This window comes from Lissotriton vulgaris, chromosome 6 (genome assembly GCF_964263255.1).
Source record: "Lissotriton vulgaris chromosome 6, aLisVul1.2, whole genome shotgun sequence".
Taxonomy (NCBI): Eukaryota; Metazoa; Chordata; class Amphibia; order Caudata; family Salamandridae; genus Lissotriton; species Lissotriton vulgaris.
Window position 1 is genome coordinate 1,114,563,806 of NC_141694.1, and position 26,838 is coordinate 1,114,590,643.

At 45.9% G+C, this 26,838-nt stretch overlaps 1 protein-coding gene across 5 annotated transcripts in view; it reads left to right on the forward strand.

Moving 5' to 3' along the window:
• The window catches only part of ABHD12 (abhydrolase domain containing 12, lysophospholipase), a 454,310-nt gene that overhangs the window by 240,092 nt on the left and 187,380 nt on the right, over window positions 1-26,838 (forward strand). For 3 of the 5 annotated variants that reach the window (XM_086927195.1, XM_086927194.1, XM_086927197.1), the window contains one exon: window positions 9,966-10,090. In XM_086927195.1, coding sequence (XP_086783321.1) covers window positions 9,966-10,090 — 125 coding nt within the window. Of the gene's footprint in view, window positions 1-1,159; window positions 1,219-9,965; window positions 10,091-26,838 lie in introns of all 5 variants that reach the window. The other 2 variants (XM_086927196.1, XM_086927198.1) reach the window with 1 other exon arrangement.

The following is a 26,838-nucleotide window of genomic DNA, read 5'->3' on the forward strand; positions in this document are numbered from 1 at the left end:
TTCTTTCCAATGCCGATGGGCATTTTTTGCTTTGAGCTCTGTTACACGTACCCTATTTTCACGTGGTGTTATTAGCATGTGACATTTTGCCTATTCATACGTGTCCTTCATTCTCTGTATTTATAAGTGTGGCTGTTTTTGCTGAGCTTGATCGCTCCATCTCTTCCTGCTTCTGTTGATATTTCAGAAATCCTACCTGGTACCAATAGAGTAAGGACTCTCCTGTTCGTCAAAGTCACAGGAAAGAAAACAATTTGCTCATTTGCCAATCGCAGTATATTCTCATGTGCGCCATTGTAAAAGTAATACACAGAGGTGTTGCTATCAATGGTGCAGCAGGTGCTGTGGCACCAGGGCTTTGTAGGGCTGTCTACAAAGTTTTTCCGTTACTCTGTAGCTAACTGGACGCTGGAGTGGGGTTAATTTTCCAATATTGCATTAGACCTCAATGCACCCCTACACCACTGGCAAGGTATATTTTCTGAGAGCTTGGCCTCCTCACTCCTCCATCCTGCCTGGGTAGCGTGTGATTTGGAGATATTGCCACCAGTAGTTCCTTACTGTTTGTTGTTTCAGACAGCACATGTTGCGGCACGTGATTTCCATAGTTGCTTGCTCGCAGTTCAGGTCTCAGTTCCTTCTAGCGTGTAAAATTCCTGAACTGTTATTCAGTCTAGTATAATTTTATAAATGTAAGGTTCTTCTCCATATGGGACTTTTAGACCAAGGGGTTCACTTGAATTCAGCTCTAGGTTGGATGTGCATAGTTCATTTTTAATCGTTTCCTTTACTGGGAAGTTTAGATCCTTAATCTGTGTGTTTGAGAATGTGTAATATCACGTACATGAAGCAGATATGGGCAAAAGGAGCAGTTGCCTTGGGCCCCTACATTCCAAGGGAACACCAGGGAAAGTGAACTTTCTGTATGACCCCTGTCTTTTCCATTCTTCTATTTAAACCTCTCTCCCTCTTTCTTACTTCTACCTTTGTCTCTCTACCCAGAGTCATCTTAAGGATTTTTGAGGTTCCGCACAAGACATAGTCCAAGTGTTTTTGTGTGCCATGTTAAAAGTTCAACATATAGTTTAGTATTTCTTGGTATCATGCTGGCTTGAATTAGTATGAAATGGGTAATGAAGTTCAAATTTGTTCCGTACAGGAGCGGCTAACATGTCTTGCCTGGAGCCCCCCCAAAATCTCATGGAGGACACTGATAAGGTATTCCAGTTCCATGCTTTGCTTTAGGTGGTGATGTACTGACTTTTTCAGAGTAGAAAAAAGAGTTGCGAAATGAGTTTGCTACTCTTCTCTGTCCCAGTACGAGTGCATTCATATAAACAAATCCAGATTACAACTTTGCCAGGTGAAAATTGTTTGGAAAAATACAGACAGCCGCATTCAGAGTTTTTTTAGCTCAAGAGGAAGCAGACGCCCATCATGTTATCCCCGTTAAAATAAGTGAAACTGATAACGGTGAATTAATATTGCACCTTTTCTGTACAATTTTTTTTATCAAGAATGGTATTTGCAGTGTGATATTGCTAGCCCAAATACTGGGACACTCGTAAAGCCCTTTTTAGTCAGAAATCCATCCAGTTGCTTTTCATTCCAGCCAGAATCTGGGCTGGGCATCAGTAGTGGCTGCCAAGGAACGGGGGTGAAAAAAAATCACTCGCCTGGTTATAGCCGCCGCCTCTCTTCTGACCTCATATCTTCCAGCAGAAAGCTCCCAGGCCCCCCTAAGCCAATTGCGAGGCTACTGTCACAAGCATGACAGCAGTGTCGTGAGTGGTCTGAGCGGCCTGTTTGGCCACTCAGGCTGTGCCTGGGAGCCTTGAGACATGTCTCCACCCGGCTGTGCAACTCAGCTGGGTGGAGAAATTCTAAGTGCGCGTGACGGTTTGGCTGGCCCAAGATGGCCGACCAAACCGCCATGCGCTCTTAGTAGTGCTCAGACCACTCCCTCTCCTGTGAATAAGCCCAGCCTATGACATTCACTATCTTTTATATGCGGGTGGTCACGGAAGGTTTGATATTCAAATTATATTTTGAGAATATGTGCCTGAATGGTGATTTCGTGTGATTGATTCTTAATAATTGCTATTGGTCATTACAAGGGATGCCATTGAACTCTTCAAACATGTAATGCTTCTACTAGTATGTTCATCTTTGTGCAGTCCCTTCACTTCCTCGTTTGACCAACAAATACTCTGCTCGCAGCACATGGCTGCTTGTGTAATTCCACATGGACTCTTTCTAAAAATAAAAGCCTTTTCATCAGAAGCTGCCGGGGAGTGCGTGTGTCGCAGAGGTTCTCATGGGACCACCTCATCGCTCTCCATCTGGCACAAGTTCTTCGTTGTGGATTTTTTTACAGAAAAACTCAATTAAGGCTTTACTTTAAATAGATATGCAAGTACGTAAAAGTGGGCACTCATAATAAATGTGCCTTCCACTTCTAAAAGGCGTTTAAAGGCTTCTACATGAAAGATCTTTTGAAACATTTACTTTTTTTTTTTAGATTATTATGACCAGATCACTTTTTCTATTTTGCTGGGCTCTCCAATAACGAACATAGTAGAATTTAGTGGTGTAGTTTCGCGAAATTCGGAGTTATTAATTCATTATCAAAAATATGCATGGAACCGTCACACTTTTGTATGAAACCCCACATGTGCATCTACCTCTGATATGTCACACACTCCTCTGCCCCCCTAATTCAAGTCTTTAAACAAACACACGGGTCGATTTCTTTTTTTCCTTCCAGATATGCTCAGAGTGGCTGTCTAGGTTGATCCCAAGATTGGAAAATGAGGCGACCTCAATTTAGTCAGGTTCACAATAGAGACTAATAATACTGTTGCCTGGCCGTTTGCCAACCTCCCACTCCTCCAAACTCACTTTCAAGGCTTCTACAAGCATTTGAGGTACTGAATGAACTAAACGCTGTTACACGGACAGAGCATAAAGAAAGACTTGGTGGGCAACTCCTACCAAATCGATGTAAAACATTTGTAATGTAAAGGATGCCCGAAGAAGCCAAATAATCTGGATGAACCTATTGACACTGAGTAGAAACATCATTCACAACCAGTTGTTGCGCAACAAACAAAATTGTATCTAAAACTAGGCCCATGATCTTGGAACTATGTAGTGGCATGTACATTAAGCCACAGAACGGGAAGTCCCACTTGGGACAAGAGGCAACTTCTAGTGCCGTGGTGAACTTATCTTTTACAGCCGTTTCATCTTCGAGGCCATAATAAAAAATCACATAGAAGGTACAAAAAAATGAAGTGGGATTTCCCGTTTCTTATAAACGTGGTGCCCTCAAAGAACTGTCTATGTCTCAGTGATAAAGCCCATCAAGTAAAGGATACCAAGTGATGGTTCTCCAACTTGTGTCTTATAAATATACCTTCTCAGGGTGGTAAATGAAGATCCAGTTACTTTTGTGGCAGACATTTTTCTGTCCAAGAGATTCCAAAGCTGTGCCTTTGGGAAATAACCACTTTTTTTCATTGGTGCAGCCTTAGTGTAAAATGTGCTGTACAGTGAGTGGATTTTACAAACATTAGTTACTAAAAGCAAAAATATTTTTGTTACAAAAAGCACACATTGCCATTGTAGTCTCTGACACTGTAGGAAATACTTTGGAGGTGGGTGTGCTCCTTGTGAAAGAGCAAGAATGCCTGTCGTCCCCAATTAAGTTGGCAAGTGGCTGGAGTGGGCTTACCAATTGCCCATGCTGTATGTAGTAGTCTGCAGAATTAAATTGTGACTGACAGAAAAAAAACAATTAAATGGAAGAAGTCGTCTAGCTGAAACCACCTACACACGAGTGTATGTTATAGGTAATTTTAGAAAACTCATAGAGTCTTGGCTTCCGCTAGATCTAAAAGTGTCTGCTTAGTATATATAGTCAGTCTGTATTAGTTCATCCATGGAAAGCTCTGATGCTTTGTGGCTTACAGTAGGTTCTGCGGCTGCCATCGGAAACTTAAATAGTCAGTCGCCATGGTCTTTGGAGCTGACACTGCTTTTTCAAATTACCCATACAGTTAGTATTTTGTGCTCTTTGCGGTTGTGTCATAAGTGTACACAACAGAGCATTTCTGGGATTTGCTTGGCATCACCTTGTCCATCGTCAGGGGTAACTGTTGTCATCAGCGGGGTGCTAGGTTTGGCTTAGGGACTTAACATACAACACCTTCCACTTTTACACATTCACACAACTAAACCTAGTTTTAAGAGTTTGACAGATTCCATGAGTGTGCACTGCAGGGGCATTTTAAGAATTTTGGGGTCCCAGGGCAGATCATATTTTGGGGGCCCATGTTTAGAACAGCTTTCAATTTATAATCCTGTTTCAGCTCTTTCATGCCCTCTTTGGTCAGGTCATTGACAATGCACAGATGCCCTCGTTCAAATTCTGAAGTTATTACATCTAATATTCAGGGATGGTGACTTGTGTTTTCAATATTTTAATACATTACTAGCCCATCAATATAATTGCAAATAGTCTCTGACATCCTCCCACTTCTCATATGCGAGGTCCTGCTTTGATTAAAAGAAACTTTTTTTATAAATGTTGCATGAAACATAAACACAACATTTCTCTGCAAAATGTCTGTAACAGACTTTCACAACACCCACATTAACGATACATTAAAAAGAAGCAGTATTTTAAACAATATTTTTAAGAATTACCCGAAGTCATCAGGGCAGGCTCATATGCATTAAGGAGCTGGCTCTATCGGGCCCCCCTGAAAATCTGGGGCCCTGGCCCAGAGCCCACTTTGCCCTAAAACGTCACTGTTGCAATGCCATCTTTTGAGAGACCACAAAACAGTGACCATGTACCTCTGAGGTCACAGATCAATACATTTGGGTCAGGAGTCCTAAAAGTCTGAAGCAGACACATATGCTATCAGTCAACAACTAACCTCTGTCTTGTTGGAGCGCCATCATACCCTGCACCCTGGAGCGCAGCGCTCATGGGGCTGAAAGGGCTTCAGACTCCGACTCTGACACTCACCCTGCACTCATAGCGATCACAATGTACTCGCACTGATCACCTTGCACTCACACCACCCGCTCACCCTGCACTCACAGGGACCACACTGCACTTATGCCACTCGTCATGAACTCACACCGTTCTCCCTCCACTTACCCTGTGGTCACATGAGCACACCGCTCACTCTGCACTCACAGTGATCACTCCGCACTCACAATGCTCTTGCGCCGTTCACCCTGTACCTCACCCTGCAGTCGCAGAGCAGACTACTCACCCTGCACTCATGTAACACTTCACTCACCTGTCCCCCTCACTGCTCAATCTGCAATCTCCCTCAAACAAGCCCATCACTAACCATACATTCATTCGTCCCACTCTGCACTTACATCCGCACCCAAATTCATATAGTCACCTCACTCGCCCTTCAGTCAGTCCTCTCACCCTACTCGAACACTGTTGCATCGCTCACCGTGCACTCCTGTCACCCACACAGTGCAGAGGGCTAATGTGCCTGCTACAAAGAACGTGTACCATGCAGCAGGGGCGGCTCTAGGCTCATGGCGGCCCTGGGCAGCAAGTGTAGGTAGGGGGCCCCGCAAGAGGGGGGCGGGGCGGAGCCCGGAGGCCAGTGAAGAAGGAGGGGTCAGGGTGTTTGGAAGTGGAACAGAGCCGGAGGCCGCTAAATCCCTGCCAGGGGCCACCACGCAAATATGTATCCATCCTCAGAGGATTATTATATTAAGGATATATGTTGGTGTGGTGGCCCTTGGGGTTTGGTGGCCCTGTGCAGGTGCACAGCTTGCACATGCCTAAGACCGCCCCTGCATGCAGATCACAGAACTGAGGGTGAGTAAAGTACATGTAGCCCTATATAAAAGTGAAATGTTGGTCAGAAAGGGGCTCTCAAGAGATGAGGTGCACTGTTGGCAAGTGGTAGTGAGGGAATTCATGGAGAAGGAGAGGGGTTCCAAAAAAAGTGTTGGGGCCAGCCTTGGCTGGGAGATTTTTCCACCAGAAGTTTGGGTCTAGTTGCGCCCCTACCTGCATCCCGTAGATAAAAGCATCATGTCTGTTCATATGAAATTTGGTTAGACTTCTGTCCCCAGCAAGCCGGCTTTTTGAATCCTTACAGAGCGTGATTTAAAGTAAAGTATGCTCTCTGGCGCATGAATTTAATTTACAACCCTCGCCAGCGCAGTCCCTGTCGGTGGGGAGAACAGGCCAGCGCGGGAAAATCCTGTTTCACCACATGCCATTCTCGACTTTTTGTTGGGGGAAAAAATTCACGTTGACATTGTGACCAAAACCTACAACAGTATACAGCAAAATTGTTGCTAAAATTCAGTAACCCTTGCAGATGGTCCTTGAGTGAACGAGCGGCTCGGAAATGGAGAACCACTAAGTTTCAACTTGATTTCATCTTGTTAACAGACCTTGAATACTTGCGCCAAGCTCCTTTGAAACACAGATATGGAGCATAATGTATTCTGTTCTCTTTATGAATTGGAACGGAAGCATGGGAACATTTGCAGGAGCAATGTTTGTTGTGATGTTCCTGCACTTTTCCTTGTCACAAAATAGTTTCTCTTCCTCAAAGCAAAGCTGCTGCGGTGGCTACCATGTTGGCAACAACTTGTCTGACACGAATAAAAAGACACTGTTTTACGTCGACGTCAATGGGGCTTTCAGTTACAATATGCGTTTAAAATAGCTTTTATATGTCTTACAAAAGTCACAATGACGCAGGATTTCGAAAATGGAGCTGAAGTATCCTGGGAGGTTCTTCGCATGATTAGAGCATTTTCAACGTTGAAAGAAATCTAAAAGTGTAGGCTGTAGCAGAAGAATGAATGCTATTGAAAAGGGTTTCTTACTGTTTAGTTTCTATTTTTTTTAAAAGTTTTGACAATCCTGTTTAGGTTGTATAGATCAGTGTGACTTTGCAGGTTACTTGAATTCTGCAACAAACCACGGGACACGTTGTTTTTGTCTGCTTTGAAATCCGATGTATATTGTGTCAACTTCAATTACTGTATTGTTTTTTTTGTTTATTTTTTTTTAAGATTGGCATTTGGTTGTTTTACTCAATTATTATCAGCGTGTACTCTCTATATTACCCTTTGCCATCAAATTAATAGCGAGGCAGTAAGACCACGTGTACGAGCCGAGCCATGCCATGAAAATATTTGGCATGCCAATCTTGCATCAAAAATTGTTAGAATATGATGAGGTGTGTTTAAAATTCAAAACGTGTTTTTATTTAACACGCGGAACCATTTCGCCTTAGAACAAGTGCGTTGTGAACCCCTATTTTAGCAGCTACAGCTGGGGGGGGGTGGATACTTTACGGGCCTCTTCTGTCTGTAGCACTGCAGAAAACCGCTCGTAGTTATTGACACAGAAGGATGGGTTGATGGAAAATGGAAAGAAGAATGGAAGATTAAAGGGGGGTGGGTGGATGGGCGAAAGGATGTGTGGTTGGCACGAAAGGATGGGTGAAAGGGCGAGTGGGTTAGAGAAAGGGTGGGTGAAAGGATGGCTGAAAGACTGCATGGGTGGGTCAAAGTGTGGATGGGTCAAAGGACGCATGGGGAATGGGTGGGTTAATGAAAGAGTGCATGAAATGTTAGATGGGCGAAAGAATGTGTGAGTGAGTGAAAGGATGGGGAAAAGACTGAAAGGGTGAAAGGATGTATGGGAGGATGAAAGGATAAGTGGATGGTGAATCTGTGATAGAATGTGTGGATGAGTGAATGGGTGAAAGGATAGATAAAATGGTGAAAGACTGATGATAAAAGAATGAATGGATGACAGAATGTAAAGGTGAAATGGTGGATATGAGTAGATGGATGGAATAGTTGCAGGATGAATGGATAGATGCTTGAATGGAAGAGATGAGGGAGCTATTCTGGGGCAGGTCGTGCTACTTGCTTTTCTGGATTAGTGTCATCAGAGCCTTAGTTCAAAGTGATGGGTATTTTGGACTTCTGGCTACTCCCTTCCCTTAGTATATCAGATGTAATCACTGCATTGAGAGTATTTGTTAAAAGTGAGAGTTTTTAAACCTGAACTAAGAAATATTTCTGCCCCCTCCCTGATGACAATACTGAGCTAAGAGGCAAGTCATTTGTAATGTGTACCTTTTATGTGGCCTAGATTCATGTTCTAGATGGAGCAATTTTATAGACTATTAAGTGAAACAAAATAGGTTTTTGTACAGTGACCCGAAATCACCTATTTGAAGGTGCTCTCAAGTGTGGTAATGAGCTAACAGGAGGTTTGGTGAAATTAACTATATGGCTAGGATCACACAATTTGGCCACACAGGAAACCTGAGATTGATCGCAGGTTTACCTGTTTCTTACTGTGCAATTCAGTCACTAGTTGGATAGCTCAAGCTCAAAGCAAAGGTTAATACTTTGTTGTTAATTCTTGGCGCATGAGATTAGAGTGTGTGTGACAGGCAGAATTTTCATTTTGTTTTTGGGGTTTTTATATAGGGCAAGCCTTACCCAAGGACATAAGGGAGAGTGCAACAACAGACACGGACTAAGTTACGATTTATTTGGGGCAAAGGGAGATTGGCAGGTATTCGACTGTGGTTCCCCATGTTACATGGTTGGTATTTATAACCTCTAAGCCACAAGGCCTCCATTGAAAGCTCGGCTCGATTTGGCCTCGAGTTACCAAGAAGACCTAGAGCTGAGCCAGAACAAGCATCTGGCTTGAGCTTTCAGTGGCCATCCCACCTCAGCCACACAGATCACCTATCAGTACGCAACATTTCAGCCATATGAAGTTCCCTCCTCCCTCACATTCTTCCCGCACTCATTTTACACTTTGCACACTCTTCAAACACTAAGAAGGATATGTTCTATTTTGACCAGCTACTACTGTAGAAGCACATGATGCAGCTTCATGATGCTCAACAGTCAAAGATGAGTGTGGTGGCCATGGGGCATCTGTAAACAATGTATAAGAGTACAATTATAAAAGGTTTTCACTACTTTCTGTATCCTATTTTAAAGCAAGAGCTAGGTGGCCTCATAAATCAAATCTCATCTCATAAAAGTGTGTAAATGTAAGTGGAATTCTACCCCACTTTGTCTGAGAAGCTCACCCGGCGTGTTCATATTCCGTAAGCCACTAAAAACCTGGTTCTTTTCTCATTAATTTACTTTATTCCGCTGTAGTTCTGCTGAGTCTTCTAGACGAGTACCAGGACACCTTCAAGTGTCCAACAAATACATGTAAATAGTAATTTTTAAAAAGCATACCCTGTTTCAGGGTAGCCCAAGCAGTGGCATATGTCATGCCCGTTTGCTTCAGTGGTTGAAGTTTGGTTCTCCTATTCTATCATTGGCCAAGGTAGTGATTTCTCATACTGTCCCTGTGAAATAGGTTACTAATCTCTGCTGTTTCTTCCTAAACTTAACTCCTTTTCCTAGAAACCGTTACAAAGTTGTAGTTCAGTGACACCAAAGACATGCTTGTGTCCTATGTTCCCAGGGACCTCCTCTACGCATCTCCTATGTGTATCGGAGTTTGGTTTCCTAACAACCACCAACTAGCACTACTACTAAATTACTAGTACTACTTCAACTGACTGCAGAGCTGTATGGGTTTATCAGAACAGATGACCGGGGTTAACTCAAAATGGCCTAAGCGTATCTCATATATACCATGATGCAAGGTATACATCTGGGCAGTCCACTGCTTCACAGAAGCACTGCACTGATGTCTTTGTTCTGAATACATTCTGTCTTTGACATTGTTTCTGACATTTTTCACTGTGCACCACAGTTCTCACCTGATTTGAACTGGAGGGAGTGAGATATAAGTAGAAAAAATGAGTACATAAGAATAATGACCGATTGTGGTGCAACCTCAGTCTTAAATTGCCAAGTTTGACTTTTGTGACATTGTTTTCTTTTTCTTCCTTTTTTAGGCGGTATGGCCTCTGGTTTCGGTTACGAATGGTGCTAGTCTGGTTGCTGGGACTCTACATTGCCATTCCAATACTTGTGAAAGTGTGTCCTGCTATCCAGGCAAAGTTGGTGTTTTTAAATTTTGGTAAGTTTGACATTGCATTTGCTGTCTTGTTTAAACCCAGTCGACCATTTTCTTCGTTTGTTGCTGAACATTTGAAATGGGATCCCTACCTCTCCTTTCCTATGGGTAACTTGTGCGGCATTATGCCAATGGCTGTAATGTAATTGCTTGCAGTGTTGCAACAGACGTATTACAAACAGCATTCAAGTCATCACTACTTAATTATTTTCCCCAGTATCCTGTATTTTCAGTTTAAATCTATGAAACTTTATTGTAGCTTTAACAACACTATCTTGAGGCCTTAGTGATTGATATTGTTAATACCCATCCTTAAGACCTCCTAATACTTTTTATGCAGCTGCTTCCAGTCCACAATCGACCCATATATGTCACTGCCAGAAGAAGTCCCTGATTCTCGAGCTGTTGTTTTTTTTTTAACTTCAAGGGTAGCGGTTCTTAACCTGTGGTCCGTGACTCCTACTTAGTGGGTCTGTGCCTTCTTAAAAAATGATTTAATATGAACCGATTAATTAGATGTATATAAATATAGAGGCAGAATGTAAAATAGAACATTTAAAAACTTTCTGTAAACGTGAAGGAATTTGAAAGCATAGGCCAAATTGTATGTTGGTGTCCTATTGATTTGTGTGAGCAGTAAAAGTTGCAGCAAACAGAATATAGTACAGACGACGGATTGGCTTCAATTGAAATTCAAAAAAGTTTCTACCTTAAAAAGAATTTGTTCATTTATATTTGTAAATTAATAAAATATTTCATCATTTGTGTATTTGTTTGGTGAATGCTTATTTACTTATTTTTGTGATCGAAATTGCTTAGGCTTGGATCCCCAATTGCAATTATAACAGATTTTGGGTCCCTGGGTTCCAGTAGTGATTCAGTGGTGGTTGCTTATTCCAATAATGATTACTTAGGGTTCAACAAAAGTCAAATGATTAGGAACTTCTTTTCACAGACACGAGGGACAGGTTTCAGAAATGTGGCTACAACAACAGAATCATCAACAAAGCGGTCAAACGAATCGGCACCCTTGACCGTAAAAGCACATTACAACCCAAAACCCAACCGGTTTCGAATACTCCTCAAACCAGATTGATTATTGATTACAATGAACTCAGTCCTGTAGTCAGGAGCATCAACAGACACTGGAAAGTTCTACTAGCAGACAAAACTCTGGACCCTAACATCAGCCCCAGACCTCTGATCACTTACAGACATGGTAAAACTCTACGTACCAGACTTAGCCCCACTGTACCTACCTCCGGCAACACAAGTACATGGCTGACTCCACATACCAAGGGGTTCTACAAATGTGGTTGCTGTGGCGTGTGCAAATGGGCTAGGAACGGTGCTAAATCATTTCCCAGTCACCACAAACAAAAATATGAGATAAATGTCAACATCAATTGCAGCACTAAATACATTGTATACGTGTTGGAATGTACATGCCACAGCCAATATGTCAGCAGTACTATCAGGCAGCTGAAGGACCGCATTAGCGAACGCGCTGAGCCATGTCGCATCCCTTATCCGTGCCCTTTTGTTCCACCATTATTCTCGTATGCTCACTGACCGCACTTCACTTTGTCACTCCCGCCATCCCACACACAGGATTAGGTTTTAGTTAGTCAGGATTATTCAATGTACTTTGACCATGTCTCCATACTATAAAATGTATACCATTGTTAGGTCCATTAACATTGTACTCATTGTCCACATGTTTCGTAGCCATCGCCCTTGTTGTATCTACATGACGACCCGCACCGAGTATAATTGCCACATCTTCTTGCACTTTGTTCTGATGTATGCACATCGTTATTCCCTATTGTTACAGACTCTGCTAGCATCACCCTTGTGAAAATTAATACCGTTTTCTGGCCCGTTTCACCATTTGCCCATTTTTTGCTCAAATCATGTGACCAATAGTTAGCTTACTGTAGGTCCGATCCATACATAGATCTTATCATGATAATTTGGAGATTACTGTCGCAATATCACTCCTCAGACTTTGTTTCTTATACTGTACCTCTAAGGGGGTGCTTTTGTCGTTTTCTAGCATCTCACTCCACAGTCACCTTGTGTTTTTAACCTTCTTTATATGGGTCTTCAACGTGGTTTTCAGGTGCTTTACATGTTCACTTGTAATAGCTAACAGGGACCGTTCACTTACTAGTGAATCTTGAACCATGTGTTGTTGTTTTTTCATTATTTATATTGTATTCTAAATGTTATGATATAAATTCACAGCCCTGAAGAGTCACAGGTATCCTCCTGTTGACGAAACACGTGTCGGCTGGCGTTGTATGTTCTGAGAAAAGACAGAAACCTACATAAACAACGTGTTTTTTACACCACCGGTGTCAACTTAATTTTGTGTTACTTGCTCAGTATTAATACTGTTTATCCTACACGTGTGCCCAGTACCTGCTATATGTGTTTCTAGTGCCAAGGATCTTTATCTTTGGCTCTTTATAAGGTTTAGGGTATTCCTCTACACTGGCTGCACCATGAGAATTTGTACAAATCTACCACTCTCTAATCAACCATTTATACATCTGTTTGAGCGCCAACGTCCTGCTCTATTCTAAACCCTACGCAGGCCGTCTATTCTTTTCATGGGGTGTTTGTGAACTCACGTTATCCCTTTTTCATGCTTTGTCAACAAAACAGTTCTCCCCTTCTTTGTGTGGCGAGCCTGCTTTTGTTTTTTTTCCCCAGTTCGTGCTTGTTTTGTCTTTTCCACTTTTTTGTTTCTATCTCATGGGTTCCTGGCAAATAAGCAGTGATCAGAGTAAAGGCATTCCAAGGGATCGAGGAAGTATTCTGTTTGGACCAAAGTAAAAGTTTACAAACACGAAAAGCCATTTTGCTTGTGTATTGGTGTGTAAAGTTGTGAACATTTTCAGCAATTTACTTTCCATGGACGGAAGGCGAACAGCGCGCAGGGAAATCATCCTCTTCACATCTTACAGTGTTAGGGTAAGATGATGCAATTGCCACTGGTTTTATGTTCAGCCGTGGCAAGTAGACAATGTTGTCTTTTACGTCAACTATGACTGCTGTCATCGGCCCATTTTAAGGCTGTGGTATTGAAGGCAAAAGTTCTTGCATCAGAACCCCGAACTACACATCTGTAATATTTTCTATGGTGGCTTATGCTTTTACTAATGTTAGTCATGCTCTTGAGCCTATTTAATTCCTAAGCTGCATGCGATTGTGGAAGCAGGCTCAGGAAGGAGACCAGGCTCCATGCAACTCAGACAGGAGGCTTGCTTTGGGGCCCTTGAAATCACCATCTGTGGATCTGCTTATGGAGGAGTTTACCACAGGAGCCGTCATCCTGGTCTACATTTTAGGAGCCACAAACTAAACCTCTTTAACAAGCACTGTCAGTTTCTCCTGCTTTGCTTGGGAGTGGCCCATCAGCTATTGATAAGTCTATCTCATCTTTAATCAGGTGACATCCAATGCAAACCTCTGACAACGGTGGCACAGCAAGCTATTTGATAGTTTGGTAAAAACGAGGCGAGGGTGCTGGGAAGGAACTTTTGCTTAAGGGTGTCTACAGTGGATCCCAACATCGAGTATAATAAAGTTGACTTTCTCCCTTTACAGTTGACTTGATTTGTTTCTGAGACATACCCGTCTCTTCCTGAGTGTGAAAAAGAAACAGTCATACCACATTTGGGAGACCAATGGGTAAACTGGCTACGGGGCGTCAGCCATTGGGGTTGAGGTAATTTGCATCTGATGTGCAGGGTTCCATTCTTCTAAGGCTTTGTAAACTGGGCCAAGAACAACCACCATCTGCACTTAGCTGTCTTTGGCAGCGATGGCAACAGGTCACAGGCTTCTCGAAGAAGGAGCATGGTGGTGCTTGGGCTTGGGCTCAGCCTAAATGAACACATCTCAGTATAATAAAATATTGTCCATCTCAGAGGTTGACTTTCAAGAAGAAAAGTAACATAGTGCCCTCTAGAACTAAATATTACTCAAAGGAAAATGTACTTCGAAATGTTCACAAAGCAATTTAGGGCCAGATGTAGGTGGCTAAATACCGAGCGGTAACGTAGAAATTCGCCGAATTTCTGCGTTACTGACCGGTATTTGGCTGAGAGCAATGTAGGTGAGTTCAAATCTACTAGCAAAATAAGGAATTGCAAAATTTGCGATTCCTTATTTTGCTCTTGCATTTAAGGAATCGCTAATTGCGATTCCTTAAATGCAATGTAGGTAGCACAAAAGAAAGTGCACTTTAGGCTTAAGGAATCGCTAATTACCACCAACTTCAAGTTGGTGGTAATTTGCGATTTCCTGTAAAAAAGCACTTTTTTGCTTTTTTTAAAGTGCCATGTGGCACACATTCATGCCCTTGGGGCATGTATGTGCGCCACATATGCACACATGCACATTTCAGGGGTGCTACAGGGTGTCCTTTTGACACCCTGGAACCCTTGAAATAGCTCCCGCTATTTGCGATTCTTTAATACCGAATCACAAATAGTGAATATCTTCCTATTCATTCCTATGGGCCTCCTAGCCCACAGGAATGAATGGGTAGGTATTCCTTATTGACGAATCTCAATTTGAGATTCGTTATTAAGGAATTTTAAGGAATCGCTAATATTTTAGAGATTCCTACCTACAGTCAATTTAGCGAGTCCTTAATAGCGATTCGGTAAAAATCGAAATTAAGGACTCGCTAAATTGAATTTACCTACATCTGGCCCTTAGTGTCTTGGCGCAAGAGTAGCTGGTTGCCTCTTCGTGCTCTTTATCTTGGCCCCATTTCCCTTATGGTCAACTCTGTTCTATCCCCAGCTCTGATTTAGCTTGATTAGCCTCAGATGCATTTAACCCGCACTCTTGAGTGAGCACACACTCTTTTTAACTCAGACTGTTTAAGTCCGTGAATGCCTGTCACTTCTTGGGTGGTTGCCCAGCTCTTCCGATTCTCGCTGGCTTACCCTCTTCCAGGCTGAGCATGAGTCTGCAGTTAAGGTTTACTCTGTTTCTAATTAGATTTAGGATTATTACTGTTTTAGTAGTGCATAAATACTTTACACATTGCCCTTATTTAAGCAGTTCTGCTCTGTCATAGATACCAGGTAATTGAGCTCAGGTTAATGTAGTGACCTCTGGTATATTTAGTCACCTTTACAAGGGTTGTGATTATTCCTTGAGGTGGGTAGTTACCTTCCCCAAATAATAATCACATTTCTTACATGGATCTAGTGTTTGCACTTTCAGAAACTGTTTTGGGTAATTCTCCTTTCAAGTTTCTTCTCCAGACTGCTTTCCAGACACACCCTTTGTGTAGAGTGGTGATCCTCTCAGTAGGGTAGTCTCCATCCTGGAGCACACACACCAGAGGCACAAACAGGTCTCAGCTTTCTGAACCAGGCTGTCAGTAGGCCACGCCAAACAGTGAACAGAGTAAAGACAAAAGGCTGGCCTCACTTAAGGATTCTTTCACCATGAAAAAACAGAGACTGGAGACTCACCATTCATTCCACCACCTAGCAAATTGAAGAGCGTCAGGAATACTGATCAGCAGCTCTTGTCATTGGAAGGATTAATCACATTTTAAAAGGTGCTCGTCTCCATCTCCTCTTTCCCCACTCCACTGTCATGTCTCTCTCCAGCTTCAGAAACGTCAGTGATACACTTCCACTATCTGGGAAGACAAATTTACTTCCACCTTGTGTAAAGAGTCAGGCCAGGGACATTCACAATGGATCACATAGGCATCTATTACTCTGGTTCACGTATACTCATCACATATACAAGCATGCACAACATACTTTGGCGATGTTAGTGCTAGGATGTAGCTAAGTGAAGGGAAACTTTACACAAGTGAGGCAGTATGCCTCAACTCTAGTGACACAAATAAAAAGCTCTGGTCACAACAGTGAATTAATAAAACACAGACAACTTCTAACATTGCTCTATGAGCTAAACCCACAGCAGGGATAGTATTCCACTCTGTGTGCAATGAGGGCATGCCTGGTTCACCCCTCTGAGTCACAGGTCAGGTGTAGAGCCAAAACGAAAAAGCACGATACCAGATGCATGCAGTCTTGCACTCAGGGCGGGGAAACAACTGCAAAACATGCAGGGGAAATTCCTGGCCTAACAAACCGTGAAAAGCCTGACTGCCCTCCCCCTGCTCTAACAAAGCAACTATTCATGAAATGAGAGCTGTGAGAGCTTTGGCAACCTCCTGAGATAAGGCCAATACTACATCTCTACCAGTAAAGCATCCTCAAATATGGTTCCACCATGTTTAAACTGGATTCAAGCAAGCCACTAGTCTGCAAAATGTCCTTATACTTAGACAGAGATTTCCACCCGACTGCTGAGTCTCGCTATGGTAAAGTATATGGAAAAGTAAAAAGTTTATTAAACTTGTAAAAAGTTTATACAAATACTTTTATGATAAATAGTGATGTAAATTAATGTTCGACACATGGGTGGCTGTAGATACACTGGCTGTGCATACGCCTGCTATCTAGCGTTAGGTCCGGATGTGCGCAAGTAGTTTTTCTTCAAAGAAGTCTTTCAAGTCTCTTCGTATAATAACTTCTCCTCTTGCTGGTACTGCGCAGGGGCATTGGTTCCATTGTTAGATTGTTTTCTTCCCGCCATGGGGTTCGGACATGTGCACGGTTCAACACCATCACAGTGCACTTTTTCGGTTTCACTTTGTCTGAATTGTATTTGTAACGCATCACCCTTAGTCTCAATCTTGGGTTGGGGTTTGGTTAGTTCACTCAAGCAAGGTCATGGTCCACCACGTCCCCTCCTGGGTCTCACCCTTCGGGGTCTACTCCAGTTCCTCAGTCGTATCTTCACCATGCCTCATTGATGATGGAATAGACATCATTCTGATATTGTCCTTGCTGCCATGCGAACTATCCTCAGACTGGCCTCCATCAGGTTTGCAATTAGTGCCTGCTGCGACGCCTGCTGTTCTTTCCCTTCCAAGAAGACACTTTGCAACTGCTGGGCATGCCTTCTCGAGATGTCCCACAGGGGCAGTGATGACACCCCAGACCTCTTTGATCAAGGATATCGAGGGGCAACATCATCCACTTTCATCGGCTGCAGATGAAGACTTTCTCTCCTGGATGGCCGTCGCCTTTTTGGCAACAAGGCAGACCATGTGCTTAAGCGCTTTAAGGACTCCAGGGCCACGGCCAAGTCCTTGGGCCCCTGCCCCGTGCCAGCAAACGGGTGCCTTTCGCTCCTTTCGTGGCCAAGGAAGGGGCACCCCCACACGTGCTGCCAGCCACTCACCGCAGACTAATATCCAACGCGGTGGCGGCCGTGGAAATTGCTGTGGAGGCGGTCGGGGACAACGGCGAGGCCAGTCCACACCTTCCCCCGCAGCATCCACCTCCAAACCCTACTAGTCCGTGCTTTCAGGCCCATGTGACACCAGTGGGGGGCAGGGTTCGCCATCACCACTCCCACTGGTGCAACGTCACATCGGACAGGTGGATGCTGCAAATCGTCCGAAGGGGCTACTCCCTCCCCTTCGAGACGACCCCTCAAGCCATGCCACTGCAATACCACCGCGTATCGGGGATCATATGCAGCTTCTGCAGGAGGAAGTTTCGGCCCTCTTGGCCAAGGGCGCCATCGAGCGCGTTCCTGGGCCAGAAGTAGGGTGTGGTTCCTACTCCCACTACTTTCTGGTACCCAAGAAGGGCAAAGGGGGTCTACGCCCTATCTTGGACTTACGGAACGTCAACGGCTTCCTCCAGAAGGAGAAGTTCAAAATGCTGACTCTGGCTCAGGTCTTAGCTGCCCTTGACCCAGGAGACTGGATGGTAGCGTTGGACTTACAGGACACATATTTCCACATCCCCGTCCTGCCGGCGCTACCTGCGGTTCACGGTAGGCCACGAGCACTTACAGTTTACCGTGCTCCCCTTCGGCCTTACCAGCGCCTCACGGGTGTTCACGAAAGTGATGGCGGTGGTCGCAGCTCATCTGCGCAGGTTAGGGCTTTCAGTCTTCCCCTACCTCGACGACTGGTTGTTGAAGGCGGGCTCGCCCCAGACAGTCGTCAGCCACCTCCAGACGACGGCAGACCTCCTGCACCAGCTGGGGTTCTCCATCAATGTGCCGAAGTCACACCTCTGCTCCTCCCAGAAGCTCCTCTTCATCGGAGCGGTTTTCGACTCGGCGCAGTTTCGGGTTTACCGCCCCCCCCCGAACAGCGGGTTTGGGATATACAGGCTCTGATTCCGATCTTTCAGCCGTTATCCCGAGTCTCGGTCAGGTTGACGCTGCGGCTTCTGGGGCTGATGGCTTCCTGCATCCTTCTGGTGCATCACACCTGTTGACGGATGCGGGCTCTGCAGTGGGACCTGAAGTTTCAGTGGGCCCAGCATCAGGGCAACCTGTCCGACCATGTCCTGATCTCAGAGGGCACTGCGAGGCAGCTGCAGTGGTGGCTCACGGACCACAATTGGGTCAGCGGCCGATCCCTCTCCCTTCCCCAACCGGAGCACGTAGTTGTGACGGACGCGTCCCTCCAGGGCTGGGGAGGCCACATGGGAGAGGCGGAGATCAGAGGCCTCTGGTCTCCGGCGGAGTCCCGGCTCCATATCAACCTTTTGGAGCTGCGGGCGATTCGTCTAGCACTGAAGGCATTCCTCCCCTCTGTCCGGGGGAGTGTAGTGCAGGTGTTCAAGGACAACACCACCGCCATGTGGTACTGCAGCAAACAGGGCGGGGTGGGGTCGTGGACCCTCTGCCAGGAGGCTCTGCCCCTCTGGCAGTGGCTGGAACATCAGGGCGTGACCCTGGTGGTTCAACACCTGGCAGGTTCTCTGAACACCAGGGCGGACGAACTCAGCCGCCGGTGCATGATGGGTCACAAATGACGTCTGAACTCGGACGTGGCGCAAGGTCTCTTTCTGCAGTGGGGAGAGCCTTGGTTAGATCTATTTGCCACCGAAGAGAACGCGCAATGTCATCAGTTCTGCGCGTTGGAATTTCCAAGGCAGCACTCGCTCTGAGACGCTTTTCGTCGTGAGTGGAGTTGCGGTCTGTTGTACGCCTTTCCGCCTATACCACTTCTGCCCAGAGTGCTGAAGAAGATCAAACGTGACCGGGCCCAAGTCATCCTTGTGGCTCCGGATTGGGCACGAAGGTACTGGTATCCAGAGCTACTCAGTATGTCAGTTGATTCCCTGGTTCGTCTGCCTAATGGGAGGACCTTCTGTCGCAGCAACAGGGAATGGTCCTCCACCCAAACCTGTCCAGTCTCCACCTCCATGCTTGGAGATTGAGCTGCGACAGTTGAGGCCATTTGACTTGCCTCCTGAAGTCTGTAATATCATTCTGGCAGCCAAGCGTCCCTCCACAAAGTCGGTATACGCCTGCAGGTGTAACAGATTTGTGGCATGGTGCACAGCAAAGGCTGTGGATCCTCTCTCTGCCCCTCTTTCTGAGGTTCTTCTCTTCCTTCTTTCTCTTGCTCAGCAGGGCTCTGCTCTGGGCACTATCAAGGGTTATCTTTCTGCATTTTCAGCCTTCCTAAGGCTGCCTGATCAACCAACTTTGTTCAAGTCCCCTACTGTAAATCATTTTCTGAAAGGCATCACACACACGTTTCCACCAGTTTCTTTCGTGATGCCTCAGTGGGACTTGAACCTGGTTCTTACTTTTCTGATGTGCGCTCCCTTTGAGCCACTTCACAACTGTCCTATACGCCTTCTTACTCTGAAGACTGCTTTCCTGGTTGCCAGGAGAGTGAGTGAGCTCCAGGCTCTATCCTCTAAACCTCCTTTCGTTTCTGTCCATCCGGACAAGGTTGTGATGCGGACAAAACCCTCTTTCCTGCACAAGGTAGTCACAGCTTTCCACATCGGGCAGTCCATCACCTTACCCACCTTCTTTCCGCCTCCGCATCCCTCAAAAGAGGAAGAGAGGCTCCACCGTCTGGACCCAAAACGTGCGCTCTCATACTATCTGGATCGCACATGCCAGTTCCGGGTGGATGACCAACTCTTTGTTGGTTATGTGGGCGCTAAGAAAGGACGGACGGTGCACAAACGGACCATCTCTCGGTGGATCGTGTTGTGCATCCAAGCGTGCTACTCTTTGGCTAAAAAGGAACCTCCTGTTGGGCTGAGGGCCCATTCCACTCGGGCCACGGCGACTACTACTGCCCTGGGCCGAGGAGTCCCCTTGCAGGACATTTGTCAGGCAGCTACGTGGGCCTCGCTGCACACGTTCGCAAGACACTACTGCCTGGACAGCCAAGTCCGGAGGGATGGCTTCTTTGGCCGTTCCGTCCTCCAGGACTTTCTGGTGTGATTATTGGTTTGCAGATCCACCACCAGGTTTGGTATTGCTGGGGTATCTATTCTAAGGTAAGGAATCTATCACTAACGTGTCTCTTTCAGATGCACAAGCTACTACTTGTGTAACAACATATCTGTAAGAGACATTAGTTAGTGATAGATTCCTTACCGACCCACCCATCCTCCCCGTTCTGCGAACCAATATCTAGGCTTAAGGTCATCCCCTTTCAGGGCCCTAGTTTCAATGGCACCAGTGTTGGTTTTTAACATGGCTCTGCGTTTCTGGCGCGGAAAAGCAGTGTCTAAGAACTGACGTCAGGACGCGGAAGCGGCGTCTAAGTACTCCGACGACGTCATCACGGCGCCCACGACGCCGACGACGGACGCGGAGCCGCCTACCGACGCGCAAGGGTACTGCTACGCAAAAAAATCCCGGATCCAGTCTGACGCCTGGGGATATTCTAAGGTAAGGAATCTATCACTAACCAATGCCTCTTACAGATATATCGTTACACAAGTAGTAACTTGTGCGTTAGTAAGTTCCTCAACTGGTTATAACACCGCTGTTTTCCTGATACCCCAACTTCCATTTGAAACAGTCAAAAAGCAGAATATTGGTGGCAGATGTACTGCCTAGATCGAAACTGTTGATGATTTATGAATGCACTGGAAGAAGCAGATAACAAAAATATCATCTAATATCTCAAGAATCTTGCAGGTGAAGGAGTAAAGGAAGTACCGTATTTTTCGGCGTATAAGACGACTTTTTAACCCCGTAAAATTTTCTGGAAAGTCGGGGTCGTCTTATACGGCGGGTACAAAATTTTATGGTATGTTTTCATGCGCTTTTTCATAGCGAGGACTTCACTCGAAGGTGTCAGACCGCTTCACAATAGGAAATAACAAGAAACAACACACCTTATGTTAAAAAATACAGCCACCGGCACTGGCAACGTCCACACCCAGCCCCCGCGCCATGAATTGTGCAAGTATCGAAAGCGAGCGTTTTTTTTCATAGCGAGGACTTCACTCGAAGGTGTCAGACCGCTTCACAATAGGAAATACCGTATGTAACAAGAAACAACACACCTTATGTTAAAAAATACAGCCACCGGCCCTGGCAACGTCCACACCCAGGCCCCGCGCCATGAAGTATCGAAAGCGAGCGTTTTTTTCATAGCAAGGACTTCACTCGAAGGTGTCAAACCGCTTCACAAGCGAGCAAATGGCGCCATGAGTCTTACCTCGACTGCCGCTGCCGCTGTATACGCGCCTCCAACCGCTTGCACATCCCCAGGCAGACGAGGCAGCAGGACGAGGCAGCAGGACGTCCGAAATACGGTATATGGTAACGGGCAGCCAGCGCCAAAGATGGCAGCGCCCCGTGTGTTGACACGTTTGGCACGTTTTGGCACGCGCCCCTCTCTCCTTGACATGGGCGTGGGCATAGAAAGGGGACTGTAGAATGTTCCCGAATGTTACCGAAGGCAGTAGAGCACTTGCCGTGATTGGCTGGTTGTTGCGAAGAGGAAAGGCAGTCTGGTGAGCAGATACCGTATTTGCCGTACCGTACGTGTGGTGTTGAAGACAGTCTCTGCACCTGTTCATACTGTACAGCACCAGTACATCCAGTGCAAATGGCTGACAGTCAAGAACCCGGCAAGGGTCCAGCAGCACATCCAGTGCAAATGGCAGACAGTGAAGAACCCGGCAAGGCTCCAGCAGCGCATCCAGTGCAAATGGCTGGCAGTCAAGAACCCAGCAAGGCTCCAGCAGTGGCAAGAAGAAGGAAATATGAAGCCAGTTACAAACTTAAAGTTGTGGATTTTGCCACGGAACATAATAACTGTGCTGCTGCAAGACAATATGGAGTGACAGAAAAGATGGTTCGGGCCTGGAGAGCAAATGAGAAAGCATTACGGAGTATGCCAAGGGGCAAGTGTGCATTAAGAAGAGGCACCCCACATTGGCCAGAACTCGAAAAGCATGTAGCAGACATGGTGGCCGAGCATCGGCAAAGCGGTTATGTTGTGACCCGAAATAAAATCCGATTGGTTGCACTTCAGTGGGCCAAATCTAATCCAGATCTCAGCCACAGATTTAAGGCCACTGTATCCTGGTGTACCCGATTCTTGGGAAGGCATAATCTGGTATTGCGGCAAAAGACAAAAATTGCCCAGAAATTACCTGCGGATCTTGATGCCAAAATGCATAGCTTCCATCGCTACGTTATTAGGCTGCGCAATGAACATGGCTATGCGCTAAGTAGCATCGGAAATATGGATGAAACTCCAATGAATTTCGATATGATTGCCAACAAAACTGTCCATCAAAAAGGCGAAAAGACAATTTTAATAAAAACAACAGGACATGAGAAGTCCAGTTTCACAGTGGTACTAGCATGCACAGCTGATGGCGCAAAGCTGAGACCAATGGTTATTTTCAAAAGAAAAACAATGCCGAAACTCAAGTTCCCTGTTGGTTGTTTTGTGCATGTGAATGAGAAAGGATGGATGGATGAAGAAGGGGTAAAGCTATGGCTTGATAATGTATGGAGCAGGCGACCAGGTGGACTTCTACAAAGACGTAGTCTACTGGTGTGGGATATGTTCAGGGCTCATTTAACTCCAAGCACCAAGCAAAGGCTGGCAAGACTAAAAACAGATGCTGCAGTTATACCTGGAGGATTGACATCGTTGGTGCAGCCACTGGATGTGTGCCTAAACAAGCCATTTAAAGATCGCATCCGAGAACAGTGGAATGAGTGGATGGTTAGCGGTGAAAAAACATTCACAAAAGGAGGAAACATACGTGCTCCACAGTTGGATGTTTTGTGCACCTTTGTTATAAAGGCCTGGAACGACATTGATGCAGAAACTGTAATAAAGTCTTTCAAGAAGTGTGGCATATCAAATTCATTAGATGGTATGGAGGACGACTATTTGTGGGAAGGTGAAGAGGATGCCGAAGAAGAGACCATCATCTGATACGGAATTGGTACCAGATCCATACGATGACTGCCTTACAGATGTACCACAAGATCTCATTGACTTACTTATGAGATCAGATGACGAAGAGGAGGATTTTGAAGGCTTTTAAAGGGAACGTTGTAAATCCTGTAGAAATCGCTTGGATTCATGGAAAGTTATGGAAAGTTTAATCCACTTGCACTGTTTCATGCACTAATTTATGTTTACCGTACCGTACCGGTATATTCAGAAGTGACAGTTTTTCATATGGTTCTAAATAAAAATATTGCGAGTAAAAAAAGATTGTTTATACAACCAATTTGTTTGAGTTCAGTCTTTGAGTTTGTAAAATAAATGCTTAGGTAACACTGTCCACTGATAAAGCCTTACTGCTCACCCACAGGGAGGAGGACTAGACTAATACGGTAAGTTCAAAATACCGGTACATTCTCGGAATGGCTATGCAGGACTGCGTTGGACTGCGCTGGAAGTGGGGGTCGTCTTATACGGCGAGTATAGCACAAAACCTAAATTTTTTCAGGCAAAGTAGGGGGTCGTCTTATACGCCGGGTCGTCTTATACGCCGGAAAATACGTTAATAAAGAAAATTCCTCATTCTGATGAAGTCTCATACTGTCAAATCAAAGAGGCGTTAAATATCAATTTCAATCCAATGCCGTATGTCGATTACGAATGATACATTTTCAACCAAGAAAGGCAGAAAGCTGGTGAAACAATCAACAAGTTTGTCGAAAGACTTGATATGCTCTTCAAACAATGTAAGTTCTATGAATTTATGTAAAGAAGCCATACTTCTCAGAGTCGTAAATGGTTGTGTTTTCGATTTATTCTGACAGCGAATGCTGAAAGAAATGCTCAGTCTGGAGTGACTTATCATGGCTGCAAGAGCCAAGGAATGTGCAGAACGACAAGGTGCTGACATAGAAGCTGAAGTAGCTCAGAGTGAGTCAGCACTGAACATGAAAAGTAAGCAGAGACACAAGGTTGAGGGCCACAAAATGATGTCTCCAAAGAAAAAGAAACTGTGCTTCAGATGTGGATTTTGTTTTCCACATGAAGGTTAATGTTCTGTCATTGGATAAATATGTAAGGGTTGTGGGAAAGACAACCACTTTGTGACATTTTTCAACGCAAAGGAAATACTAAGTGCTTCACGTTGAGAAAACAAAATGAACGTCCGAATGTTCAGAAGCGACGTTCTACTAACACCCACAAGGCCAAGCAGACACTTCAGGTGAGGCAAATGAAAACTCAACAAAGTCGATTGTCGTTTAAATCTTCGTCCAAAAGTTCTTTGTCAAGTGAGAGTGAAGAAGATGGCTGTGCGATGTTGATCTCAACTATAGAGAAATGTGGGCAGGTCGGATTGGCTACAAGCAAGGAAGAATGCAAGTCAAAGAAAGATCGCTCATGGCACTCCTCGCCCTTATAGCTAGTAAGCACCCCAGGGTTCCTCCGCTCTCGTACTGGAGGTCGATGCTGTGCTGTTGTTGTTGTCTTGCCCTGAGCCCGCCCCCTCCACCACGCACCCGCCTCCCATCGGACCCTCCCTCCCACATAGAGTATAGGCTCACCCCTGTCCACTCTAGCGCTGTGACCGCCTCGACTACGTTGGGAACGGTCGCTCCCTTCTGCCCTCGCTGCCTCCTTCTCAAAGCTGCCTGATATCGTGTGCTTTGCGCTGGTGAGCTTTCCTATCGCCTGAAGCTGCTTGCTCCACTGTATCTGCACGTTAGCCTGCATAGCGCTGCTGGCCTCACTTAGCGCTTTAACGTGCCTGCCTGCCTGCTTGTGCGCTCGATTGTCACTGTATCTGTTCACTGTGTGTTCTGTTAAAATATACTTTTGCCAATTACCTCCGCATCTCCCCCAACCCGGTCTGCCCTCGCGTTGCAGCCGCCATTTGCTGTGCTGTTGTTGTTGTCTTGCCCTGAGCCCGCCCCCTCCACCACGCACCCGCCTCCCATCGGACCCTCCCTCGCCCCTCCCCCTCCACCATCCATTTATGACAGTTTCTTCCGCGCGCAGCGTTCACGCGCAGCTTCCGCGCCCAACCCGCGCCGAAGGTGCGCCAAAGGTAAGCCCGTCTACGCCCGTCCGCGCCTGGACCGCGCCCAGCGCCAGACCCCCTGGCCCTCGCGCTGCCCAGCCCCCCCGCGTTACCTACGATGCCTCCACCCTCCTAGCCCTTAACCCCGGCCGCGCCCCCAACTGCGTCCAAGCCGCTCCTGGACGCACCCATGGACCGTTCTCCTGCTTCTCCTGCAAATTTAGCGGCACCGACAACATCTCCGCTACGACCACACCACAGATTCCCGACCCCAACCACCTAGAATGCATCCTTCTCAACACCCGCTCGGTCCACAGGCACACCATTGACCTTTGGAACCTACTAGACACCATCTCTCCTGACGTCGCCTTCCTAACGGAAACATGGATGAACGCTTCCTCCGCCCCTGACATCGCCATCGCTATCCCTGATGACTATAAGATCACACGCAAGGACCGCACCGACCATACAGGAGGTGGAATCGCTATCGTCCATAAGAAAACAATCCGCATCTCAACCAGCTCTGACGCCAACCTCGCCAACTCCGAACACCTTCACTTCCAGATCCACATCGACCCCAAGACCACACTCAGAGGCACCCTCCTCTACAGACCACCAGGGCCACGCGCAAAATTCAGTGAAGACATCACGGACTTCATCACCCCACACGCGCTCCCCTCCAAAGACTACATCCTTCTGGGAGACCTCAACTTCCACCTTGAAAAGATCAACGACCGCAACACCGCCACCCTCTTAGACAACCTCGCCAACCTCGGACTTAAACAACTGGTCACTTCCCCCACCCACATCGCAGGTCACACTCTCGACCCCATCTTCACCTCCAGCAACCGTGTCTCCTTCAGCCACACTACAGATCTCCTCTGGACTGACCACAGCTGCGTTCACTTCACCTACAACAAGCCGAAACCCATCATCCACCTCCAACCAACTCTACAAAGAAACTGGAACAAAATCACCACAGAGCAGATCTCCACATCACTCCTTCAAACCTCCCCAGCCCCCTCTTCTAACGCCAACGAAGCCGCCTCCAACCTCACCCTTTGGTTATCCAACACCGCCGACACCTTAGCACCACTGAAAAAACGTCAACACAAACTTGGCATCAAAAAGGCTTCATGGTTCAACGACGACCTCAAGAAGTCCAAGAAACTGTGCCGCTCCCTTGAAAAGGCCTGGAAAAAAGACCCATCCACCAGCAACAAGGACGCCTTCAAAAGCGCCATCCGTACTCACCACCAACTGATCCGAAAAGCCAAGAAAACAGCATTCAAAGATCGACTTGACAACAACGCCCACAACAGCAAGGAACTTTTCAACATCGTCAAGAAATTTTCCAACCCCTCGGCCAACTCCAACGACATCACCCCC